At 39.3% G+C, this 27463-nt stretch overlaps 1 protein-coding gene across 3 annotated transcripts in view; it reads right to left on the minus strand.

Annotated features, from left to right (window-relative positions):
- Nucleotides 1-27463, minus strand: part of Rai14 (retinoic acid induced 14) — a 135298-nt gene that overhangs the window by 92673 nt on the left and 15162 nt on the right. For all 3 annotated transcript variants that reach the window (XM_046422233.2, XM_046422236.2, XM_058572086.1), the window contains one exon: nucleotides 16937-17018. In XM_046422233.2, coding sequence (XP_046278189.1) covers nucleotides 16937-16972 — 36 coding nt within the window. In that variant the 5' untranslated portion in view covers nucleotides 16973-17018. The remainder of the gene's footprint in view (nucleotides 1-16936; nucleotides 17019-27463) is intronic.

The raw sequence follows: 27463 nt of genomic DNA on the forward strand, positions 1-27463 counted from the left end.
TATGTTTATATATGACATATACACAAATAAATGTGTATATAAGTATATATGTACATGTATAAACATAGGCACACATAATTGTTTACATATATGAACATATTTGTACATGTATGAATATATGTAATCATGTGTGTCTATATAAACATGTATGTGTATATAAAAACATGAATAAACAAATATATGTGGGTATATGTGTGCATATATATTCCATGATAATGTATAATCAATAATACAGTAGGCCCAATACCAATACAATAAGTCCCAAAATGAAAATATCCTTCCACAAATTCAGAACTCCATGGCTTGGGTATCATCTTTAAAATATCAATGTAGAAGTAGAACATACCTGTAATCCCTATAATCCCAGCTACTTGGAAGGCTGGGGCAGGAAGATTGCAAGATTGTGATCAGCCTGGGAAATTTAGTGAGATCTTTCTCAAAATAAAATAAAAATGGCTGGGGTTGTAGCTCCATGATAAACCACTTGTGCCTAGCATGAGCAAGACCCTGGGTTCAATCCCCAGTATCGCAGACATACAGAGTCAAATTAAGTGTCTAAATATCAGCTTCAAATCCATTGCTCAGCCTGAAGGCCTGAGGGCCCTTAGGCCCTTACATACATTGTGTAAGAGCCCTCCAAATAGGAGAAATCAACATATAAAATCAGAAAACAATCTTTAAATGATATATTTATCTTTACCTCATAAAGAATTTTCATTATGCTCAGTTTAACAAAGAAATTTTAGTAACAGAAAGATATTCACATTCCAGGGTTCCTATAAAGCCAGGGCTGTTAAAGTAGGTGATTTAAAACTTTCAGGAAAACTGATTATGGGAAGGCCAAATCCCTTTTAAAAAGTATATTAGGAGGCATTATAAAAATAAGGAATAGGTTAAAAATCTGAGTTCCCAGAATGACAACACCCTTGTATGGATAGAGAAAAGCACTGAAGCAGTACAATTGTATTCCTATGCTAGAGTACCTAACAGAAACAAACAAACAAACAAATAAATAAATAGGAAAAAAAAGAAAGAGAAAAAGAAAAAAGAAAACAAAATCCATAAGGGCCAAAATCATAACATTTTTTAAAAAAATGCATTTGCTGAGATGTTCCATATTGAAATGAGTGGTTTTAAGCCAGTGGTTCCAGAGGCCAGAGGGCAAATGGTAGGCAATCACTTATTCAAATTCAGGGACTGATTGCATAAGCCAAAAGAAAAAAGAAAAGTGGATCAGTCAGTTCCTCAAAGGCAAATGCAAGTGGCTGGTGGCTGGGAGAAGCTTCAATCCACATTCCTGATGGTGCCCAAGTGAGGAGGTTACTATGTGAACTACATCATTTCATTTTCAGTCTTGTGCAAGTGAGTTTTGCTTTTTCAGTTTTTTCTTTTGTTTTCTTTTTAGGATCTAACACAGCACTGCCCAAGAGAAATATAATGTACATCAAAGTTTATGTCTTCTGATAACCAATTTAAAAAGTACAAAGAGAATGGTGAAATTAATTTTAATAATATTTTATATAACTCAATATATACAGCCCAAATACTATAGTTTCAACAAGAAATCGACATGAAACTTTTAGTGGGATATTTGACATTCTTATTTTCACAATAAATTTTTACCATATACTTTTAGTTCATCTCAATTCTGACATTACATATTTATTGGAAATACATGACATCTATTTAGACTTCATGAAATTTACAATTGAAAAAATAAATTCACAAACCCAACTTATCCCAAAGCTAGTTAAACATTTTCCAATATCTAAACTGAGTATCATTTTAAATTGAAATTTATTACAGTGAATAAAAGTAAAAATTCAGTTCTTAGGTAGTAGTTCTAGCCATATTGCCAGTTTTCAGCTGACATCTGTGGCTAATGATTGCAGGAATAGACGGCAGAGAACCAACATATCCTTTGTCCCAAGAATAACTTCTCATTCTGACTCCCCATGGAATGCAAAAGTCAGGCAATAAAACTGAAGTCATCCCACAGAGAGATAAGTGTAATAACTTCTTCATTATCTAAATCCTTTATGGAATTTGGCTTATGGAATATGAAAATAGAAGAAATGTTAAAAAAAAAAACACAAATAGATTTAGGAGCTGGGATGTAGCTCAGTGGTAGAGCACTTGCCTCCCATGCACAAGGCCCTGGGTTCAGTCCCCAGTACCACAAAATAAAACAAAGCAAAAATAAAACAAAAACTGGGATTTGAAAGGGGTCTTTAACTGGGAATTAGAAAGTACTTGGGAAAGAAAAAGAAAGAACATATTTTGCATTTCTGTCTTAGTTAATCCCTAGGAGGGAGATACTTTTCTAAAATCTCCATTTTCCTATAAGAAAACAAAGATCCAGAGAAGTTAGGTACAGTTAGTGGAGTGTACAGAATTTGAGCCTTAAAAATCACCTAAACTCTTTGGTGACATTTATGGATCTGAGCACAAAACAATTCTCAGACATTCAGGTAAGTAATTATTATTTATTCCCTGGCGGAACTTAGGGAAAAGAGCCAGGACAAAGTACACACCGATAAAAGTGTTCATCTGTACAGCTATCCATTTAAACCTCTCATTGAAAGTGCCATAATCTCTATTCTTCATGAACCCTGGTGACTCAACATTCTTCTCATTGGACAGGGAATCTCTCAGGGTGGAGCCGACTAAGCAGTCACTTTAAAAGTTTCCTTGATGGGTATTGTAATAAATCCTGAGGGTCTGGGACTATTGAGCCAAATCAGACCTCAAACTCCACTTAGCATCAGAATCCTCAGGTGGAGGTTGGTTGAAACACAGATCAGTGGGGGCTGGGACTGTAGCTCAGTGGTAAAGTGCTTGCCTTGAATGTGTGAGGCACTGGGTTTGATCCTCAGCACCACATAAAAATAAACAAAGATACTGTATGTTCATCTACAACTAAATAAATATTAAAAAAAAAAAAAAGAAGCACAGATCAGTGAGCCCTACTTCCAGAATTTCTGATTAGATGATCTGAGTGCAGTCTAAGAATGTACATTTCTAACAAGTTCCCCAGGGCTGCTGTTGCTGATGGTCTAGGTATCTACTTGGAGAACTAGAAGAAAGATGGATACACTTAATTGATGTAAAAGAACCACCATAAATTCTTAAAGAACTTTTTCATTAGTGCAATTTACCAGGCTTACATGTGCCGCCAGCCTAAAAGTGCTCAGAAGGTAATTGCTTGAATCTGAAGAAGTGTGCTAAACACCTAAGGTGGTAGCCTTCTCTTCCTTAAGCTTCAAAGCTTAGAAATGCAGATCCAGGCTCAGAGGGCTGATTCCCAGGAAGCCTTGAAGGTAATAAGTATTAAATTTCAGAGTCCCTTCCAAGGCTTAGCAATATTAGCTTATATAGTGTGTGTGGAGGGGGTGTTTGTGTATAGCTATAAAAAAACTGGCAAGAGGTTTTTTTCTTTTTCTTTTTTTTTCTAAAGGACAGCTAAGAATGTAGCTCAGTGGTAGAGTACTTGTCTAGCATACATGAGGCCCTGGGTTCTGTTCCTGCTACTTCAAATAAAAATAAATAAATAATTTTTTTTTTAAAAAAAGGATTCCCATATATTTTTATATAAAACTTGGGCTTCACAAAAGTTGGATTTGTGCCAAGCATGGTAGTACATGCCTGTAATCTCAGTAGCTCAGGAGGTTGAAGCAGGAGGATCACAATTTCAAAGCTAGTCTCAGCAACTTAGCAAGGCTCTGAGCAACTTAGTGAGAACCTGTCTCAAAATCGCAAAATAAAAAATAAAAAGGGTTGAGGATGTGGCTCAGTGATTAAGCACAATAGGTTTCAACCCCTGGTACAAAAAAAAAAAAAAATTGGATTTTCCCTTTGAGACCTTTTAACCCTGTTCATACATTCCAGAATTTTTTCTAGGAAGAGAAAACTATTGCAGCTTTTAAACTCTCACAAATATGTTTAGAACTTGTTTTGACCTCTTAAATAACAATGTATGAGGCAGTTTTCTTTAATATATTTCTGCAATATTTTAAATGATTGAATAATTTATGTACCCCAAATATATTCAACCTTTTTTTCCACTTTAAATACACAAGTGGTTTCTATTTTATATGTATTTAAAAGCTACCACCCTGGTGAACATACAAATATTTATGCCCATCCTTATTTCTTTACTCTTCCTCTAAAAAGAGGAGTTGATATATACTACATGCCTTTGTTTTAATTTGCTGAGTTATAATGTAGTATATAATTTGTAATTTAAATTCTTCTCTACTTACTTCATATGCATGTTCACAGCTGCTCAATGATTTTTAATCTCAATGATTTTAATGACCATGTAACATTCTTTTCTATGTATGAAACATTTGCTTACTATTCTAATATCTGGTTGCTCCCAATTTTTCATGAATATAAATAGCATAAGACAATAAACTCTTCCCCTCTCGTACATTACTTCCTTAACAGAGCTTTCCCCAAGTATGTCAAGAATTGTTTAATAGTGACCACCCCAACAGTGCCATTGATGAAACACAGGTTTATGGAGGAAAAAAGAAATGTTAGTGTGAAGAGGGTTGAAGTATCAAAGCCTCAAAGATACAGTAATCTGAGACTTAGCTGACCATTCTGGAGAATTTCTTCCCCAACTAGAATCTGCCCAGAATCTGTTTTTACAAACTATGGCTAAATAACTCACAAATGTCTAAAAACTTTAATGATAATATTATATTATTCTTTAAATGAGGTTCAAAGCAGCTGCCTCATCAAAACCCAGACCCTTAAGCACCATTTTGTTCCTGGAAACCAATGGCATTGTTTTTAATAACAGTCAAGCTCTCTTGGTATCAAGGAGACGCAAATGCCAGATAGTACACCAGATCTACATTTAGGTAATTTTCTGCCCAGAGAACACAGACTAGTTAATTTGCTTATACAAAGTCTAAGTTTATAGCTTGATTCTCCAACCACTTGAGCTAATGAACTGCACATACAAATAATGTCAGTTTGGGTGTAAAAAAAAAGTACAACCAGCCCTTTGTGTCCATGTATATCACATCTATGGATTCAATCAATCACATATTGAAAATATTTGAAAAAAAAACATGTCTGTACAGAATACATGCAGCCACTTTTTCTTGCTATTATTTCCTAAACAACACAGTACAACAACTACTTAGCATTGACATAATATTAGGTACTATAACCTAGAGGTGATTTAAAGTATGAAACAGAATTATACACACACACACACACACACAAAAAAAAAAACAGGATTACGCATGCTATATGCAAATACTCTGAGGGACTTGAGCATTCACAGATCTTGATACTAGAACAAATCCCCCATGAATACTAAGGGATGACTGTAAATAACGAGCCCTTCAATGACACTTGGTAATGTCACAGTACAATTGAACATGGCCAAGAGGATCTTCAGACCTTCCTAGTGGCAACACCAAAAAAATATCAATGACCTGTTCTTTCAGTCCACAATATTGGTGGACTAGTAAGCCCTGAGCAGAGAAGAGCTACAGGGATAAGGTGGTGATGAAGAGGCAGTATTTTCATTTTATAATCATTAATTCATGCAATATAGTGACTAGTGCCAAGAACGGGACTAGATGCTTCAGGCAGAACAGAAACATTAATCCCATACTGACTACCATGCCCAAGATGCCCGTTGCCACCTCAATCCACTTCAGTTCATCATGGGGGAAGGGCTGGTGTAGCTTTCCAAATACACTCAAAGAGGCAGGAATCTATAGTAATAGACTCCCTTGACTGCTGGACTTGTAAGTCCAAGGCTTATGAAACAATCCACCTTCCAGCTATCCTCCAGGCAGACAATTCCCTAAGACCTGGATCCATTGCCACAAACCACCACCCAGGGAAAACTGTACCCCTTGAAATTTTAACAACCTACATTTAAAAAACTACATTCCTAAGTCTCAGGTTCCAGATGGCATTGTTAGTCTGCCTCTCTTTGTCCCACCTCTCCCTAAAACAGGTCTAACCACTTTGACTTCTGTATACTCCACCCCACTCTTATCTCTGGCACCAAAAGCTTTCAGACTGATAATTCTGGGCCTGGCTAGCAGGCTTCACTGAAACATGTTTTGGTCAAAGTTTACCCATGATTGGCATCTTTTAGTTGCCACTGGCAAGTGGAATAAGGGATTTGAAATTCAGTTCCAGGCCTTTACTTGGTTGGTTGGCATCATCTTGTCCTGAGCCCTCCAATGTCAAAAGCCTGTGTTTGGGGTACTTGGAACCTGAGTCCCCAAGGACCTGAGTCCTAATTCCTGCTTGACCTCAGTGATGTGCATGAGTGTTAAAGGCTGAATTGTGTACTCGCGCCACTCCCCCACCCCCGCAAAAAAAAAAAAAAAAAAAAAATATATATATATATATACTTGTTGAAGTCCTTTCCCCCAGTACCTCAAAATGCAACCTTAGTTAGGAAGAGAGTCAGTGCAGATGTAATTAGTTAACAATAAATCAGCATGACTGATGTCCCTTATAAAAAAGGAAATCGCCATGTGAAGATGCAGGCAGGGAGAGGGCTAAGACTCCTATAAGCAAGGAATCTCAAAGGCTACAGGGAAACTATCTGAAGCTAGAGGAGAGAGATGGAACAGATTCTCCCTGGAGGCTCACAGGGAGAACCAACTGGCAGACACCAGTGTCTTCAAAGCCCTCTCCCCCAGCACTATGAGATAACGAATTTCTGTGGTTGAAGCTGCTCAGTTGTGGTACTTTGTTACAGTAGCACTAGCAAAGTAGCATAACGAATTACTATGTTGTAGTTTTCTCATCTGGAAAATGGGGCTAAAGAATAGTTCTTCTCTAATAAGGAGGAGTAACCAAATTAATTAATAATTGATGTTACAAGGATAATACCTGGCAGGAAAATGCATTTTAGTGTCAAGTAACTATTCCCTAAACATTCTGTTAATCAAATACATTTTCACCATTTTTGGTTTCCTAATCAAGTTGCTGAGTCAGATGCAAGTCAAAAATAAGCCCACGCCAGATCTCTCAGGAGATGAGGGGCGCTTACCCTTGGCTGGCACAGCCATTGCAGGGTGTGGCTACACAATTTAGAGACCTTCCTTTGTGTATCAACAGGAATCTAGGCTCCCTCCCTGCTCTTCAACCCCACACCCACTCAAATCCCATCCCTTCCTTCCCTGGAGCAACCACCGCCCTAGCCTTGGACCTAGGCCTGGCCCCTTTCTCGGGTTACATTCTCTCAAAACCCCCAATAATTCTACTGCCCAAATACAATCATCTCAAAACTTCATTCTTCAGTTTTACTCACCCTACCCCACCCTGGGCTTTTAATACTATGCAGAGAAGTCCATCCCTCCTTGGAACTTTACTTCCTATTACTTGTCCATACACCTTCCTCTTTGCTGTTCCCCTCCTCAAGACTGGTTTCCTCTAGTAATTGCCACCTACTCAGCAGAGTGCACTCAACCCCAAGCTCCCCTCTTCCATGAGTTTTCCCTAAACTACTCTGTTGTTGACTATCCACACACCAGGGCTGATTTGAATGGTGCGAGCCTTACACTGCTACGACTGTTTAATGAACATTGGTCACATTATCTCAACTGGACAGTAAACTCTTTGAGACCATTCATTCATCACACAAAACAGAGGACTGACCAGCACTAGGCACTGCAACAGGCCTTGGCTACTGTGATGTACTGAGGACTGCCTGTGGGCCAGATTTTATACTCATCCTCATGATGCTTTAAGGGAGCTACTGAATTACAGATGAGAAAAACTGAATATCAGGAGGATTATGTATTACCTGACATCACATGATATAGAGGGTAAAACTAGAACAAGATAGAAAACAGGGCTGAGATGTCATACAAAGGGTGAGCTGCAAACAGTATGAATAATCAGATCCCAAAGAATGAAGGCACCATCAATGTGGAAGTATGGCAATAAGTTCAGATAAAATACAAGCACTTAAATGTGTATTTCTCATATTTTCTCACATACATATACGTAGTTACTCAATGCTTATTCCCAACTTATATCAAAATTAAATAAGCATCCTACTAAGTTTGTAGATGACACAACATGATTATGATGAGAACTAGAATTTAAAATGACGAAAAAACTATAGAAATAGGTTTAGCTAACAAAATCGAGTTTAACAAACGTAAAGTAAAATTTAAGAGGGATAAAAACAGCGTCTTGCATTTGGGTTCAAATGTCTAAAACATTGCACACATAAATGTAGAGAAACATAGGGCTATACCTGGGGGAAAAAAAATTAGCAGTTAATTCCATAAGAGGAAGAGGACAACATGACTATCTGTATTAATAAAGGTACAGATCTAGGAAGTAGTCACTCCACTATTTTTAATATTATTTTGGAAAAATTCTAAAGTTCTGCTTTTAGTTAAAACTCGGAATTCCACAATTCAAGAGTCAAACCATCTACATGTTCAGATGAAATCAATGTAATTATGGACCTTTAGATCTCACATTTTCATAAATCACATAGTGACTGAGAGCAAGGACTCAGTGCAGCCTAAAGCTACCTCCGTAAAGTAGAGCTGCTCGCTGACATCAATGGAGGTGTAAGATCAGATGCCGATAGTTCCTATCTGTGAAAGCAACCTCAAAATTACAACTGTAAAGTGGTAACTTGAAAGAGACCCTTGTTAAACCCTTATCAGATCAGGTCACCCAGTATATTACTAGACTTAAAAAGGAAAAGCCTGACTGATTGCCTAATGTCACCAGCTGATAACACCCAGGAGCAGTTTCCATTCCTAACATGGAAAAAGCATTTAACCTCACCTAAAACAGCATGCTGCAATAGGTTTCCGCCAATACAACAATGGGTATTGAACAAGTAGCAACCAATAGTCACTTCTGGGTGAAAGTAGGAAGTCATGCTTTTGGTGCACCTTTAATACTCAAGTCTCAAATGATTCTCTGTGGCTATTTCCTGTGACCGAGTCAGTTTTCTCCAGCATCCATTCTCTGTTGCCCTTGGAGGTTTGGTTGGTCTCAAGGATGCCAGCTAGAGAATATGTTCCCCCACCTCCCTTGCAACTAGGCAGAAGCATGTGACTAAGCTCCAATCAGTTCTATGTGGGTGATTATCTGTGCCCCTTGGGTGTACATCCTTTGAAAAGGAAAATGCTTGTGTTTTACTCTTTCTCTTTGAATCTTGACCATGCAACATGAGCAGCCTAGCCCAACAGAATTATCATGCAAGACTTACATCATTTCAGCTTTTGTAACATTTTAAAAAATTAATAAAAGAAGTAAAATGAATTTTACTAGGTTTATTAATCTGGTGTGTCCAGGATTAGCATTTTAATGTATGATTATTGTAAATTTGCAGATCACATTATAAGCTATTTTATATTCTTTTGTTGAGGGTATGAAGTGTTTGAAATCTGGTGCGTATTTTATGCTTATAGCACATCTCAATCTGTACTAGCCACATTTCAGATGCTCAAGACCCACATGTGGCAAGTACCTTCTACATGGCACAGTGTAGCCCTAGAGGGAGCAGAAGGACATCAACCGTAGGACTTGGATCCCTCGAGAAATCTATGGAATAAAACTACCTTGCTGGCCCTTACATTGCTTAAAACTCTTCATTCAGAAGAAAGCAACTTCTATCTTGTTTACATCACTGTATTTCTGGGTATTTTGTTATAAATGCTTATCTTGTTACTAATCAATGCAGCCTTTGGGATCTCATAGAAAGACCTGGTAGTTTCTCAGGTATGAAAAAAAATCTTCAAAAAATGGAGAGCTACATGGCCAGGCGTGGTGGTGCACACCTGCAATCCCACCAGCTCCAGAGGCTGAGGCAAGAGGATCACAAGTTCAAAGCCAGACTCAGCAACTTAGCAAGACAAAATAAAAACTAAAAGGGGACAGAGGGCTGGGGATGAGGCTCAGTGGTTAAGTGCCTTTGAGATTCAATCTCTGGTACAAAAAAACAAAAAACAAACAGATTCATGAGTTTGCACTGATTCTCATAAAAACAAAAAAACAAAACAAAACAGAAAAACCTCTGAAAACATAGACCAAGTCTGATAATTGCCCAAAAAACACCCTCAGCATTAGGAAATACACTTCAAAATAAACACAGCCAAGGAGAGCATGTAGTTCCTTAGACTTTTTCTTGTTCTTCTCTCATAGTATAAACCTCTATATCTCTCAGCAAACCAGCCTACTGGGCAGTCTAGGAAAAAGCAGAGAGCTAGAGCCCAACAGACCATTCAGCCTCTGAAGAAAATGAAAAACAAAATCCTTTTCAGGAAGTATTTCCCCCAAAAGTGAAAGTGTTTCCATTTAGGCAATGGAAACTAATAATTAAATAATCAAGTTGATCAGAGCATACTTTCTTTTACTAAGGGGAGGCAGAGGGCTAGCATCATAGCTCAGTGGTAAAGCACTTGCCTAGCAATGTATGAAAGCCCTGGATTGGGTCCCCAGCACCAATAAAATAAAATAAAAGGAGGTAGGGACTTAAGAAAAAGCAAATCCAAGGCTACTCATTAACATCATTTTTTTTAGACATACTGGGCTCTTAGACCTTTAAGTGAAAATAACCACTGTTACACAGCAAAGATTTCTAGATAGAAACTCAATCAAAAATCTCCACAAAACGATTCAGAGGCAATTCCTATTTTACTCACAAGGAGAAGTTACATAAAGAATTTTTCAAATAAAATACATGTAGGTCAACAATAACCTTCATTCAAAATGACTAGGCATTTTTAAATCATAATATAGAGTTAAGAGATAATGACACAGATGACTCATTGTGTACACTATCAGATTTCTCTAAGTTTAGGGGCCAGGATCTGGGGTTTCATAATGGTCTGTAGCCGAAACAATATCATGCTTAACCAAGAAGTATGGTGGGGTAACTGGATTGAATCTGTAACACACATAGCCAGACACTGGACTCCTAGACACAGAGGTGTCACCGGCTCCAGCAGAAGTAACACCTGCTCTTTTTCCCTTCAGAACTGAAGACTGAAACACATGTGGCTCTTAGAAAACAAACAACCCCACATTGTTCCATGTCCTCCCCTGCCACTGGTGAGCTTTGCTGCCACAGACAGGCCTGGGCGATACAAAAATCATAATATATATCCTACTTAATTTTAGGGAAATAGAGCAGAATTTACTCTCTGAGGTTTGACATTTCAGAATTTACGAATGCCCATTCCCTGTGTGAGCAGGTGTCTACAGCAATTAACAATGCAAGCTCTTGTGTCAAGAAATATCAAGGTCCCAATGTCTCTGCCATTTACGAAACATGTGACGTTAGCCAACTAAGTCATCTTCCTTTGAACTTTTCTTCCCCTGGAAAAAACTATCACAATAGTGGTCTTTACTGGATAGTGTTTGGTGCACAGCATATGATAAAAAGCATGAGAAGGGCTTGGCACAGTGCCTGCCACTTAGCATTCCATATATATAAGAACTCGTCTCTTTATTACTATCATAGGAGGTCAGCCATCGATACGTGTTCACTCTTGTTATCAATGTTATGTATTAGGTAGAGGCACCCACTGAAAAAGTGTGATGCTTCCACCTCACTCTCTCAGACACTGAAAATAGTCCCCACAATGAAGGAGCTAAGGTCTATGAGTGGGTGCTCAGCGGAGCTCAGCATGGGGAGGATGGGCCTTTGGAGAAACTGCTCTAGGATGGAAAAGGCACGGAAGTGGATGTAGAAGACAGGTTATGTCTCCTACCCTCAATTCATCTGCTCAAGTCCTAACACAGCTCACTCAGTATGTGACCTTATTTTGCTTAAAAGTTTTTTTGTTTTTTTTTGTTTTTTTTGTTTTTACAGCAAACCCTACATTTTCAAGTTAAAAGGAGGTCACTGGAGTGGGCACTAATCCAAGATGACTGCTGTCCTCATAAAAAGGGGGAACTTGGACTCAGACATGCACACAGGGAGAATGTCATGTGAAAATAAAGACTGGGGTCTCCCAGTCAAAGATCACCAGCAAACCACAGGATGCAGAAGAAGGTCAGGGAGAGATTCTCCCCGACAGTCTCACAAGGAACCCTCCCTGCCAATACCCAGATCACAGCTCCAGCCTCAGAAATGAGATTACAATAAATCTCTGTTGCTTAGGCCACCCAGTTTGTGATACCGTGTTGTGGCAGCGCCAGCCAGCTAATACAAGGTGAAATCAGTCAGCACTCAGATCCCCCATTTAAAAAGGGCTGACAGGACCTGGAAAATATGCTGCATGACCTGAACCTGACTGAATCTCTCTCCAGAACTTTACTGGAGTCTCCTGCCTCCATCCAATGGGTCATCATTGATAGATTTTAATATTACGTCTAACACAATGCATTTGGCTAAGGTTCCTCTGTCTACAGAGAGACTTGGATTTGAAATACTCCCGTATTTTTTGTGTGGGAGAGAGGGAGGCTCAGGCATGTGTAAAAACATATTATAAATGACTAAAAAAACTCCCTTGGAAAAATACCTTGGCAGAGATGTGGGTTGTCAACCTTCATGAGAGCTGTTATCTCAACAGGCAACAAATTCAAACCCTTGACTGAGCAGGATGTGTCTGGTTCCTCAAGATTCATAGGGTGTGTGCATTCCCTTGGCCAAAGCTGCAATAGTTAGCAGCTGCTACGTAAAGGTACACCATCAATTTAATCCTTTGTGGAGCCAGTCGTGTTAAACTGGCTGCTTTTTTTTTTAATGGGATGTCTGCTGCTTCCCTATTATAATGGAAAACATAATTGGGAACAAATCTTTCAAAAAATTAAACACACACCCACAATGTAAACTGTGAAGCACTCCATCACATTGGAGTGGCATTTCCCAAGATTTGTCACAAAGATCTTTCAATTCCATTTCCTATCCTTCAACCTCCACCCATTTCACTCAAGGCACTAAAAATTGGCATTTGCAAAGAAATTCCAGAAGCCTGAGCATTTAATAGCAGAGGGAAATCCCAACCTTTTTGGCCTCACTTCTCACCATGACAGTTCATTTTTCCATGTGAAACCACATTCTAGTTGCTGCAAATATTTAAAGAGGTAAAGAAGCCACTTTCAAACTAAAAGATAAAAGATACAAAATAATGGCAGTCATAAAAGATATGAATAATGATGACTAGAACTCCATGTTTGCTTTATAAGCATAAAAGTCAGTCAATTCAGTTTTAAAACCGGACAGAAAACTTTACAGTTTTCTTATTGAAATACTCAGAGCCATGCTACAGAACTCTCTTGGCCTCCTGAAGGCTTGCTATTTTGCAATGCCAAGAACAACTTCTGACACTGGGTCTACTCACTGTGCTAAGCCTTTCCCCCTCTTCTGACCATCCTTCTCCATCCTATCCATCCATGAGGCCTGGGTAAAGCCCCACCTCCATAAATTTAGGTTTGCAGCCTTGGCAAACCTAAATTCCCCCCAAGTCTCCATACACAGATTCACTCCCCTGAAAATCAAAAGCATTTATCATCTGGCTTCACAATCTAACTAGTTGTCCCATCTTGAAGGTCCCTTTAGTATTTATCTTTTATTGGTATTTTGGCTTAGTTATTTCCTGCATGTGTTTTTCCTTCTCCTAAGTTTATTAGCTCCTTTAGAGAGTCTTTAGACAAGAGCTATACCTTGAACTTCCCTCTTTGTATGAAACCCAAGTGTGAGGATTCTTAAAACACAGTGATAAATGCAAACTTTAAAATGTCATCCACCACAGAAACTCCTAAAGTCTTTTAGATTCTGTGACTTATCTGTGGGGTCCCCAATATATTTAGGAATCAAAACAAACAGACGATGACTTGTCTAATCACAGCCTGTAGAATCAGGCTCAGTCCCCTATTAACTCACATAAACCTTCCCTGGATGTGAGCCAAAGTGTTCCAGAAAGACATTCTGATTAAATCTACCTGGACAATTATCCTAAAGTAGCAGTGACCTGAAGGACATCCACAGAGTGCTCCTTTGGGCCATTCTTGTCCATTTTTTTTTTCACTCCAGGATTTTGTTCTCAATGGCCACAAACTGATCTGGCTGCAGACCTCCCAGATACAGACTGGCTGAAACATGATCATGGCAGTGGGTCACCTGTCATCTCTTTATGTAAGCGTGAACCTGATCTGCTATCCTCATCTGCCCACCCCCAGTAATACAAAGAACTTTTTCTTTCCCTTTCTTTCTCACACAAAGACAAACAGGAAAGTTGGGTGGCTCATGATTTTGGAGACTTAAGAGACCACTCCACTTGCTTCGTGTAAAGAAGATTATAGAGTTTGGCTCATTTATCTAAATGTAATCATTTGTAAACTTGTTTTTCTTGCAACAAGTAATACACATCTATATGTGTGTGTACATAAACCAAAAACCTCAGCCTGAAAAGAAAGCAAAGTGAGCTTCCCTCACTCATTCTCTCCTCACCCTCAGTTTCCCTCCTTAGAGAAAGTAATTCTTACCAGATTATTCTGCCCTCTGGATCCTATGAACCTTTTAATCTTGTTTGCGTTTTCATCAAGAGAAAAGAATAAGTATTTTCCAGGCACCTCCTGAGCACCAGGTCCTGAGATGTGTGCTCCACATCCATTAGTGCATTTAACATTCACCATAATTAAGAATTATTAATAATAATTAATGGTTCACCTTGAGAGGCTGATGCTGGGATTTCTTCCAATTTCAGGTGAGCAACCCAAGGTTAGAAGAATATGAGACTCTGCCAAGGCTGCAAACTTAAATTCAAATTCTAAGTCACTTTGTCTAGCTGCTACCTAGATAGTTCTGTTTCATAAAACAGAATCTCCATCCCTAACTTCTTTTCCCAGGAAACATGGGTCAAGGGATCCAAAGACCTTGGCACAAAAACTGGTTCTACAACTTAGAGCTCTAAGAACTGGGACAGATGACTGCACCTCCCCAGGCCTCAGTGTCTCCATCTGCAAAATGAGCTTAATAATAAAACCTACCACACAAAACTTACGGCAAGAATAAGTTTATTTCATGTAAAGAACATGGACTGGCACCTGATATTATAGTAACTACTCTATCATGGCTAGCTGTTTATCGTTGTTATTATCATATGGCTGGTTAACAAATGGAGATTTGGAATGGTTTCCTTTCCTTGTTAATTTTTATTTTTATTTAGTCCATTTAGCTATGTAGTGACATAGCTTGGAGAAACAATTTGGGATGTATTTGGGAAGCCATGTGGATTTGTCTGGCTCCATTAGACCAATTTCCTTTGCTCTCCTCTCCCAGGGTTGCTCTTCGAACATTTCCTCTCTTAGCATTCACTGCCAAAATCATGGCCTTCTCTGCTGCCAAATCCCAGAAGCTTTCACTAGTGTTATTGCTATGATTTTTTTTTTTTAAATCATGGAACTATTTCAGTTTTTATTTAAAAACTAGATTCCAGCAACACCCTCCCTAATGCCACAAGCTTGAAAATTTTTAAACTGAAAGTTTATGTTCCTATCATTTGCCCCTACCCATGTTCATATATCATGGAACTGTAATCCAACAAAACTTTGCTAAAATAATCTCCACTTATATAAATGGAAGCTACCCAAATTGTTTTTGCAACGGAAAAAGACACTTACTAACCTGATCATACAATGGACAAACTCATACCTGCTGAATTGGGCAATGTTGTCCACTTAATTGCTTTTCCCTTCTTAATTGAAAGCCAAAGTAGATAAGAAGGCTTGGTATCCTATGGCCAGCAGATTATCAAGTCAAAGGAGGTTTCAGATCATCAGATCTAAGGAAGTCAGACTACTGAGGCTCTCCCTATGGTTAATGGCTAGCTACACAGCTTTGGCCAAGTCATTTCCCATTTCCTAAGTTTTAGTTAATTTATCTTGAGAAGATGAGATCAACTTTTTCCTAAGAGTTGATCTAGCTCCTTTTTTAAGTGAGACAATATTTTGCCATCACCCCCTAAGCATCCTATCTGGTCTGGGCCATATCAGAGTAGAGCAGTAAGTTCCATATCACTAACACAGCCTTGGCAGATAAGCTTTAGCCAAAAGTACGTATGCATGTGACATGCTAGTTGTAAAAAACACAGCCTCTACTTATTGCAAAAATGCAGTTGTGCCAAGCTTTCAAAATAGAATTCATGGCAAAGCAATAAAATCCAGGTTCACTTTAATTACCTAATTTTAAATAATATCTGGGCATGCATATTTCAAGGGTGATATATCTGGGCTTCCCTCTAATACCCTTCCATGAATTCCTCCCATTCAACAATCCTGCTGGAAGCATCTGGAATGCAGTTAGCATAAGACAGAAATCCCAGTGGGGTTTATAAGGCAACCTTTTGTTGAAATGTCACTGTGTATAAACCTTCTGTTGTATTATTTTTCTCCATTTTCTCCTATGGGAGACTTTGTTTCATAATTCTGACATCACAACTGGTTCCTCCAATCTAAAGTATTTTATGATGAATAACAAATGAGTAAGAAGCCCAGGAATTCAGGGGGAGTGAAGGTAAGGGCAGCAATGCATTTTGTTGTTTTAAGACAAAAGCCTTGACAAAGTTAAACAACTTAAGGTCAAAGATGATACATGCTAATATGTAATTCCTTAACCACCCCCAGAAGAGTTGCTTTTAAAAATGATATTGTGAATCAGGAATTAGGCAACTTTAGAAATGCTCAGAGTTTTTCCTGGTTCTTTAAGATGTTTAGTTCAACTGTTCCTTTCTCTATAAGACCTAGGCCAACTTTTTAAAGTTAATTTTGAAAGCAATACACACAAAGAACAAGGAATGTTAAGCATGCCATTCATAGAAGCCACCCTGAGCTGGGGCCCAAAGTGCTTCTGGTGTCTGTAGTTTATTAACCCAGCACCTTATCAGGGCAGGAGTGGGGGCTGTCTCTGCAACCCCACGGAACAGAGCCAGAGCAGCCAGAACATGAGTCACAGCTTACTTACATCACTCTTCCTGAACTTCGCTTTCAAACTCTTCATGTTTAGTCCATTCAGCTTTCCAAAGTCCTGGGAGATTTTTCAACACCTAAGCAGAGAATGAATGAATGAATGAACAAATGAATGAATGAAGATTTCCAAATATACTACACATTTTCTATTCTGATTGGATTACAACATTGGGCCAAGGGTAGGAAACAGGGTCAGAACTCTGACCATGTCAGAAGATGGTTGGAGTCAACACTGGGAGCAGTAAAGAACACAGGTTATTTCCACAACCTAGACACTTCTGACATTTTTAAAATGACCCAAACTTTAATTTTTTTCTTATTTTAACTGACAAAAACTGTACATACATGAGATATAGGATATGACACTGTGAAATATGTATATACTGTGGAACAGGTAAATTCAGCTAATTAACCTCACATGTATATTATTAACTGGAGTGAAAACACTTGAAAGCTACTTTCTTAGCAAATTGCAACAATGTACACAATACAATGTTACTAACAACAGTCACTATGTTATACAATAATCTCAAACTTATTCCTCTTGACAAACTGAAATGATGTACCCTTTGATTAACATATCCCAATTCCCCTCACCATCCCCTGGTGACCACCATTCCATTTTCTGTTTCTATGAATTATACATTTTTATATTTCACCTGTTAGTTCCCACACATTAAAATGGAACAAGTTTAAGTTCCTGCTTAACTATCACTGTAAAAATTGCTCTATGGGTACTGCTATGGTTTGGATGTGGTTTGTCCACTGGGGTTTCAGTATTGGAAGCTTGATCCTCAGCGTGGTGATTTGGGAGGTGAGGGAATGAGGTAAGGCCTACTGGGAGATCCTTAGGACACATCTTCAGAAGGGAATGTAGTTCTCCTGGAGTGACTTTTTAAAAAACCCGATCCTGATCCTTGCATCTCTGGCTTCCCATCTGGCAAGGGGACCTCTTACTTCCACACACACTCCCACCATAGTTCTGCCATCCACCAGAGCTGAGCTGATGCCAATGCCAAACCCTTGAACCTCCCAAACTGTGAGCTAATAAACCTCTTTGCTTTACAAAGTTACCTAACTGCAGATATTTCATCATAGTAACAAAAAATGGACTACTACATACATATTCCTTACAAGTAATTCCTCCACACAACCTTCATTTTGCAAGGATACCATCTACTTCCCTTTGAAGAGCGACACTAGCAAAAAATGATAAGGAAAACAGTTCACATTCCAGATGCCATTCACTCCCTATTTATTTTTCCAGAGCTTGCCCCTCCTTCCCCCACCCCCAAGCCCTCTTAAATGCACAGAGCAGTTAGCAAAAAATGCCAGGAAAAACAAAACCTCCCTCATCGAATAACTCATTCCTCAGGGGACCACTCTAAACAGTGCAAGACTCGCCAGGTCCTTATGGGGCCCAGCAATTTTGAGTTGGTGCTGGAAGAGTCTTAAGCAATTTCTTCATTTAGGGGAAGTCTGTGGTCTTCTGGAAACTAAATGTTCTCTTTTTCAAGTAAGTATATATGTGATTTTTTTTTTTTCAGTGAAGAAGGTTCCTAGTTTTCATTGGATTCTGCAAGGTCCTTGTCACCTTTCAAAAGTGAAGACCACTCATCTGGCCCAAGATCTTCATTTTCCAGTAGAAAAGCCTCAGAGAAGTCAGGACGCTTGTCTGCAGTCAGTCACTGAGCCTGTTTATGATGGAATTCAGGATCAAATCCCAAAGTATGACTGCATGCTTTTCTACTGCTCTATTTAGCTTATGACCAAAACCAAAAGCCAGATCCTAAAAGATGGGTGTATTAGTCAGCTTTGGGTTGCTGTGACCAAAATACCTGGCAAGAACAATGCAGATGAAGAAAGGTTTATTGGGGGCTCATGGTTTCAGAAGTCTCAGTCCATAGATGACTGGCTCCAATGCTCTGGGCCCAAGGTGAGACAGAATATCATGGCATAAGAGAGCTGCTAAGGAAAGCTGCTCACCTCATGGCAGCCAGGAAGCAGAGAGACGGGGAGTCACAGAGAAGATGAACCCTTCCAGGGCCCACCTCCAGTGGCCCACCTCCTCCAACCACACCCCAGTGGCCTAGGATTAGCACACAGTTCATCAAACTAAAATGGACTACTTATGTTACAGCTTTCAAGATCCAATCATTTCATCGCTGAATATTCCTGCATTGGGGGAGGTTTTAGGGGACACCTCATATCCGAACCATGACAATGGTAAAATATGATACATAATTTATCTCCTTTATTAAATCTAGAAATGTGTAAAACATGGAGTCTTTGCATATAGATTTAAAAATAATCAAAGTGCATTTAGGTCAAAATGGCAAGACAATCCATGTGAGAGTTCCTATCACATAGTAAGTACTTAACAAATGACTCCTTCAAGTTGTACCTGACCAAAAGTGAAAACAAGTAAAATTTAAACAGTGGTATTCCAGTTGCAAACTAAAGAATGGTAGATAAATGTTTAAAAAAATCTAGTCATTATTATTTTTTGTAAAGCCTTTCAAGGTCATCTCATGTTTCTCTACATTCTTATCATTCTGGACAAAACTGATTTGAAAAGATAGAAAGCAGAAAATGCAAGCAACTGAATAGCTGTACTCATCCTTGCCTGTGTCCTTGTTGTTACCTCCCAGAAGTCGCCCAGCAACTCTCTGGCTTCTAATGTATTCACTTTCATTATTGCCGCTGCCATTAAGCAGAGCTCTTGGATGAATGGCATGAAAACCCAGTTATCATAAAGCACTTTGATGGCATTCATCTGGAGGCCACAGTTACTGAGACCTCTCCATGGTCCCTTTCAATCTTCCCAGCCTGGAAGAAGTGACAGAATACATGTTGCCTTGGAAACTGTACACACTGTAATTACACGTTTAATTTCCAACCATTTACACTCAGAGAATTCTGGGCTGGTACCTGCAAAGCAAGGGCAAACTCCAAGGCAAACTTAAAGTCAGCCCCTAGTTCATCTGCACCAGAAGGACCTGGGAACAAATTTGCTAATAATGCAAAACCCTAATCCCTATCCTATAGAAACTGAATCTCAAGAGGCAAGGCCCAGGAATTTCCCTGGATGAATCTTTGTGTACTGAAGTTAGAAAACCCAAAATAGACGTTGATAAAACAGGAACACACCAGTCAAAGTGGACCTGGTTTGTGTACCAAAGTCAAGCTGGTTTTCTTAGGTCAAAACAAATCACCTTTTGGTGAGTAACAACAGAAAAAATGATAATCAGATATTCCTAAACTATCACTGGCCCATGGTTTCTATACCAACTGTTTTAAGAAAATGGAAATTGTCCAGCCACCTTCTGGAAATAACCAAGGAAAGAGACCAAATCAGTGTAGTGGGAAGAGGATAACCCACAAAACTATGTTGCCCACCAAGGCAGAACTATCTAAAACATTCCTTCATTAAGAGAGCATGAGGTCTTGGGCAATAGTGGGTAAGATTTTTGTTTGAGGTCATGGGGTTTCATGGGTGTTTTGTTAGTTTTTTTATTTTTAATGTGTTTGTCTTTGGTTTTCTTCTTCTTCTTTTTAAGCCTGGCAGTGAGAAGTATGCAAACTCTTATTTGAAGAGGATTAAATAAACAAAGTAGCAAATTCCAAAGGATCCCAGGGGAATGCATTAACTATTAAATGAATGTCTTCCTGGAGCCCAGAGCCTGGGTGTGCTATTGCTGGGTGGTCAGTGGGTGCAACTCCACCATGATAGAGATGGGTGTCTGAGGGAAAGAAGTTCTGAAAGCCTAAAGAGTAGTAACTCTAAAAACAAGAACTGTTGGTGGTGGTAATTGGATTTATTAATATATCACTGCTTTCCTGGGATTCCTACCAGGTTCTAACTCCGGGAAGCCATGGCAGTAGGAAGAAACTGAACAGCTAGCATCTCCTCTTACTAAATATGACCCAGGAGTAAATGAGAGCCTTGCCTTCCTTGGATCAGTTGCAATTTTACAGCCCCAAGTCTCAATGCCAAACTCCCAAAGCCCAGACAGGACTACAGCCTACTTTAAGTAAAGTGTCATCTAAACAGCACAATGAGGCTACATTAATGGCAGTCCTTAGACAAACCACTTATTAAGGATGCCTATTTCAAAAGGATTGCAGTGAAACTGAATTAGCTGCACAGCAGCCTCATTTGGGTAAGTAAAGAAAGAGGATCACACATCCATAGAAAAAGTTATCTGAATTAACTTCTTCCATTTCAAGCAGAATAAGACATACCTAACCACTGAGCAAAAGTATTAGTTTAGTAAGTGCTCAGTTCAAAACAATTCACCAAAACATGTCATCCTTCATGGGTCACCAATCATTAGCATAGAAATTATGGAGATCAATGAGGAGGAAACAAAGATGTGCAGCCCCACTGCATTCTCATTTGGAAGACTGGATGCAACACACGGGGTTTTCTTATTAATTTATTGTCCCCTTTAAAAAAATGTAACTCTCAAGCAAAGCTTAATACCTGATGGCTTTATCTGATATAATTGTAGATAGAATAAAAGAAATCTTTGACAATAACCAAGTAAGCTTTATCAAGAAAGTTAGGCTTAAGCATTAAAAAAAATAGCAGAATGGATGGATATAGGATGATGAAATATTTTTAAAAATTTGTGGTAATGGTTGCACAACATGGGACTACACTAAAAACCATCAGTTGTCCTCTTCCAGGAGATGGATGTATGTGAATAATAGATCCACAAAGCTGTTACTTTCAAATGGGGTAACTACCCCATTACCTTTTCCAATTGACAGAATTAGGAATATTCTAAGTTAGAAACCTCTAGATTTATTACAAAAGAACTTCAAAGGAACAAAGCTTAATGTGCAATGCTTATAAAATGCTAAAAGATGGCCAGGCATGATGGTGTGTGTCTACAATCCCAGAGTGCCCAGCATGCTGAGGCAGGAGGATCACAAATTCAAAGCCAGTCTCAGCAACTCACTCTAAGCAACTTAGCAGAAACCCCGCCAAAATTAAAATAAATACATAAATACATAAATAAAGCTGAAGATATGGCTCAGCTGTTAAGTGACCTTGAGTTCCATTCCTGTTACAAAAAAAAAGGGGGAGATGTGGCTGCTCCCAGATTTTCTTTAGCTATTTCTCTACCACAAGCCAGCACTGATTTGAAGTAGTTTCAAACTACTCCTACTCCCCACCCCACTCCATCCCACATATGGCCAAAGGACTACTTTCTTCTCACTCAGGTATCTGCAACCAGAAGTGAAACTCAGCAGTTCATCATTTTCTAATTCCTTGGGTAATTTAGAAATTCAACTCGATAGGGAGCCACTGCTCCAGATTCAGTGATGCCATGCCTATAAGTTACACTTGTAGTCAAAAATAATCCACAAGAATTAAACAAGTAGATCAGATCAGTATCTCTGGGCTGCAGGAGCAGCTTGGTGGTAAAGTGCATGCTTAACATGTGTGAGGTCCTGAGATTGATGCCCAACAGCCCCCCCCAAAGATTGATATTTCTAAGCACTGGCTATATTTGGATCTTTCAAATTACTATGGAATAGGGGAAACGGTGGCAGGAGTTCAAAAACAAACTAGTTGGATACCCACGGCCACTAAGAAATATTAGGGAGATGGTGGCTGTACACACATTCTTCCCAAATCACAGAATACAGGAGCATCTGAGAAACCATACCACAGGATTCAAAGGCAGTGGTTTTAAATAATTATGGCAGAATTAGAGGAGCAAAGTAAATAACAAGGTCCTCTAGCTAATCCTTCCATCATGGGGCAGTGAAATACTTCTACCAAACCCTCAGCAACACCAGAACACTAACACATACCTCAGACGGGATCCAGGAATTTTTCTACCAAGTTAAAAAGTGCTCCAGTCTGAAAATCCACACCACTCACAACAGCATAGAACAAATATAAGAAGCTAAATGCTTCTCTGCTTGTTAGGAATCCACCTCTTCTCCTTCTAGTGCTTATTTTCTTAGACAATAATCTCTGTGCCACAAAGATGGAATTTTAACCAAAAACTGTAGAAACATCCAATTCTCTCAATCTGGCCAAACAAAAATAATCTGTAAAAGCCCTCTCCAGATCAACCATTCCAATAAAGGTGTCCCTAGAGACACAGCACCCAATGCCATCCAAACTCCTGGGGGTTGGAAGCTGCTTTAAGTCTCTGCTTCTCAGATGGGGTGGTGTTTAAGAGCTGTGTCATTCCTTCCAGACTAAAGAATATAAAGTGGGAAGCACAGCCCACTGGATATTGCTCCCCCTTGTCTAATGTACTCTGTCTCCAGCATACTGTTCTTAATCTATAAGACTGAAGTTTAAACATATATGCACATTAGGTAATGGGAAGCAGGAGTAGGCTTTGCTGGAAGACACAACTGACCGAAGGATGCATAGAATGGGGTTTGAAATTTTTTAAAAAATCTCATAATTGGGTGTTAAATACTTCAGGAATTTAAAAAGTGAAAATCCTTGAGGGTGGGGAAAATCAGATAAGCCTTTATAATTGGGGCAGAGGTCAAACTGGCCTTCAGTGAAACACAGGATTTGGGCAGGCTGGGATGGGGGAGGGCATTTTGTCTCTCTCCCAGGACATGGGTACTCCCTTCTTAGATCTTCCAGGCACAGGTCAGATACCTGGGCAATCTCTCCAAGCTTCTCTCCTAGGCTGAGTTGATGCCGTGGGAAACTGAAAAACTCTCTCCAAAGAAAGATTCTCCCCCAATCTGCTTCCTTTAGATGCTAGATATGAGTAAAGGGTTCAAGGTTTTGAGCAAACTTGAAAATTTACACCTGCAACTGATTATGTAATTTGGAACAGAGATTTGCAGGCCAGAATTTTCATTTTGCATATATATCTCCTAGCCACTGGCATATAATCAATAAATGTTTCATGAGTAAACATATAGGACAGAGATACCAATTAGGAACCTGTGTAACCTTTAGCCTCACCCTTGACCTCAGCAGGGCTCAGCTCGATCCTGTACACTGAGGAGGTGTGTGCTCTGACATGGGTTTGCTCTACTGGGATTTGAATAGAGGCAGCAAAATGATTAAGTTTCACCATGTACAAATCAAAACCCCAAGTTATAAAAATTCCATCTCATTTGGCCTATGAAGGCTTAACAAATTGCCCCTCCTGGTCTTGCCTGCCAGCCCCACTCCCGTCACTTATATTCTCCTCCTGCAACATCTTTCCCAACCTTAACCAAGGAGCAGAACACTTTGAATAATGGAATGCAGGACTCAGTGGGAGCAAGAATCATAAAACAGAACCCCAGGGCAAGCTCTTAGGATAGGTTTTATCAGCCTGATTCTGGAGAGAACTGTGGTGAAAGCCAACAACTGCCCCCAAGACAACATGCCTGTTATTTCACAGAGAGTTAACCTGACTAGTTAGAGAGCTCCTCACTGAGGACAAATCCATTCTAGACAGGGGGCCCGGGTTTCACCTACAACCTTAGCAAAGGTTTCTTCAGAGTCAACACTTAGTGACCCTTTCCTATGGCTGAATAAATGAATACATACTAAATGAATGAAAGACACTAAGAATCAGACTGGAAGAACAAGGATACAATAGTCATTTCAAAGAGGCCAGTTCAAGATGCAAATTTTCAAAGGATTTAATGGAAAACTGGTAGCAGGGCTTTTGCATGCCTTACCCACATGCAGGGTCTAAAAGCACCAAAGTGTGGAGACTGGTGAATCTTTCCCTGGAGAGAATATGCAATGATTTCTACCATTCCTACTCAGCCTCATGAGAGGGGTTTACAGGAGTGCTTGGAAAGATTGGATGGGTGTCTGATCCATGCTCAGAAAATCTAAAAGGCAAGAGAGAAACTGACCTATGCTTCAAGGATGAAAATAAAGGAGAGGTTGCTACTGTACTTTGATCAGCCTGAATGTTGGAGACTATCTAGCCATAAATGTGTGCTTCCTATGGGCCACAAGTGGACAACTCACAACAGAGGGCTGTAAGGTGTCACAGATTCTCTGAAACCCAGTGGATTAGGAGGAGGGCAGAGCAAAGCTGATTGCCTGATGGAGAAGCAACACACCAAAAGCAGCACATCACTTTCCCTGGTAACTGTAGAAGATGTCTCCATTGATGGCCCAGAAGCAGCAAGGAGAGAAGAGCAATTGTCAAAGGCCCCCTCTTCTGGTCTGCTTGGGCTGCCACAGCAATGCACAGTAATTGGTAGCCTGAATAACAGAAACGTATTTCTCTGAGTTCTGTAGGCTGGGAGTCCAAGGTCAAGGTGTAGGTGGGTTGGGTCCATTCTGAGGCCTCTCCCCTGGGCTTTCAGATGGCTATCTTCTCTCTTTATTTTCACCAGGCCTTCCTCTGCCTCTGTCTATGTCCTCACGTCTTCTTATGAATACGACAGTCGCATTGTGTGAGGGCTGACCCATAGAACCTTATTTTACCTCACTATTCTATAAAGGCATTTCTAGTTATAGCCATATTCTGAGATACTGGGGGCACACAGTTTAGCCCATAACACCTCCAGAAAGATTTCAAGAGCAAGATTTAGCTCCAAACACATGTTACACACTATCTAGCACTATCTAGCTACAGTACTAGTCAACTAAGAACTTTCTAATCCCTCTTACTTTTCATCCTACCCTCACACCCAATTATACCAGAAAATGATTCCTAGAGGGTCACAAAGCTTGACAAGCAAATGGCAGGGCTTCTGAATGTCTTACCCACATGCGGGGTAGCAGGGTGAAGTGCAGAAAGTGAGAAAAGGGGAAGTCATTTAACTTTAAATATCTTTGTGGTTTTTTGTTTGTTTGTTTGGTTTTTGGTACCGTGGGTTGAACCCAGGGGCACTATTCCAAGTCCTTTTTATATTTTATTTAAAGATAGGGTCTCATTAAGTTGCTTAGGGCCTCGCTAAATTGCTAAGGTTGGCTTTACCCTTGTGATCCTCCTGCCTCAGCCTCCAAGCCACTGGGATTATAGGCATGTGCCAGTGTGCCTGGTCATTATTTGCAATTGGACATTCTGGACTAAAGATATATAGTTTAGTGGTAGAGTACCTGATTAGTATGTTCAAGGCCCTGGGTTCAATCCCTAGCATTGGAAGAATGAACTAATGAACAAAAAAAAAGAAAGAGAAAGATTGGTAGATAGATAGTTGGGGCTGGGACTGTAGCTCAGTGGGTAGAAGACTTGATCAGTATATGCAAGAGCCTGGGGTTGATTTCCAGAACAGTAAAAAGGAGGAAGGGGAGAAACTGGACATCTAACCTAAGAATTGAGAGTATCTAACAATTGAAATTCACTGTGAAACTTTTATTTTTAATTAAGAATGATCAGAAAAGTCACAAATTTCATCCAGAGGCAAGAAGTATACTAACTGCACATTCAGACATTGGGACACAAAATAAAGCAGCTTTTGTGATGACATCTTGTCAATCTTATATATTCACCATATCAAACACAAATGAATGAGTGAATTAAAAAAAGCAAACTTCACTGAGTATTAATTAAGGGCTGGGTGTTTTCACATGTGCTTTTGTATGAATTAACTAAGGTGCAGATTTCTTAAAAGATTACCCAAATAATAAAGAAGTTAAGAAATATTTGAGTTAATGAATATGCTGATTACTTTGATTTGTTTACACATTGTACACACATATCAAAATATCACAGTGTACCATAGAAATATGTACAATTAGTGTGTCAATTAAAAATTTTAATTAAAAAATTTTAAAGGTATTAGGGAAAAAATGACATCAATAGTTTCGTTTTGTCAATGGATCCTTTCTAAGATCCATTAATATCTCACAATTTTTCAAAGAAAACAAACGAGCACATTCTTTTTAAACCATAAATGTCATTCAGCTATTGCATCACAATAATCAAACAGTAAAACTCTTCTGAAAACATTAATCTCCCTGTATTCACAACCTGCCTTTATCCAGGGGATGACATTTCTCTTGAGAACAAAATATATCATTCTTCTTTGAGAATAAAGCCTGCCATCAACTAAGACTGATCTTGGTCCCTGAATTAGCCGGGGCCAGAGGCACTGATACAAAATTGGACAGGGCTCTGGCAACATTACTATCTGGTCTGTCAAATCTGCTCCTCACGTGCTCCAATGAGCCTAGCAAAGAGAAGTCCTAAGGTTACCTCCTGCCCTAAATTCATCTAATTGAAAAACTATTGACTTAATCAAAACCACAACTTATAGAATACAAAAATTATTCTAGGACTAAGAAACTCTCAGTGATTAACCCATACACTGCGGTTATCATATAGATGATCTCTAAAATGTCCTGTCTGGTCAATATTCATCTTCTAATATTCCATATCACTTTCTAAAGACACCATTGTGCTCACCTCTCAAGAGAAAAACTGCCTTGCCCATAGCTAGGGATCAACCTCAAACAGCCAGGTATAGGAAGTCGTCTGTACCTAGGTGTGGGTAAACCGCTTGGGGGCTATTGTCCCAAGACCTGGCCTTGAATTTTACCCATCTTGAAATCAAAAAGAACCTA

Source organism: Marmota monax, unplaced genomic scaffold (genome assembly GCF_021218885.2).
Source record: "Marmota monax isolate L192 unplaced genomic scaffold, Marmota_monax_Labrador192_F-V1.1 WCK01_AAM20220418_F8-fsc00077, whole genome shotgun sequence".
NCBI classification, from domain to species: domain Eukaryota; kingdom Metazoa; phylum Chordata; class Mammalia; order Rodentia; family Sciuridae; genus Marmota; species Marmota monax.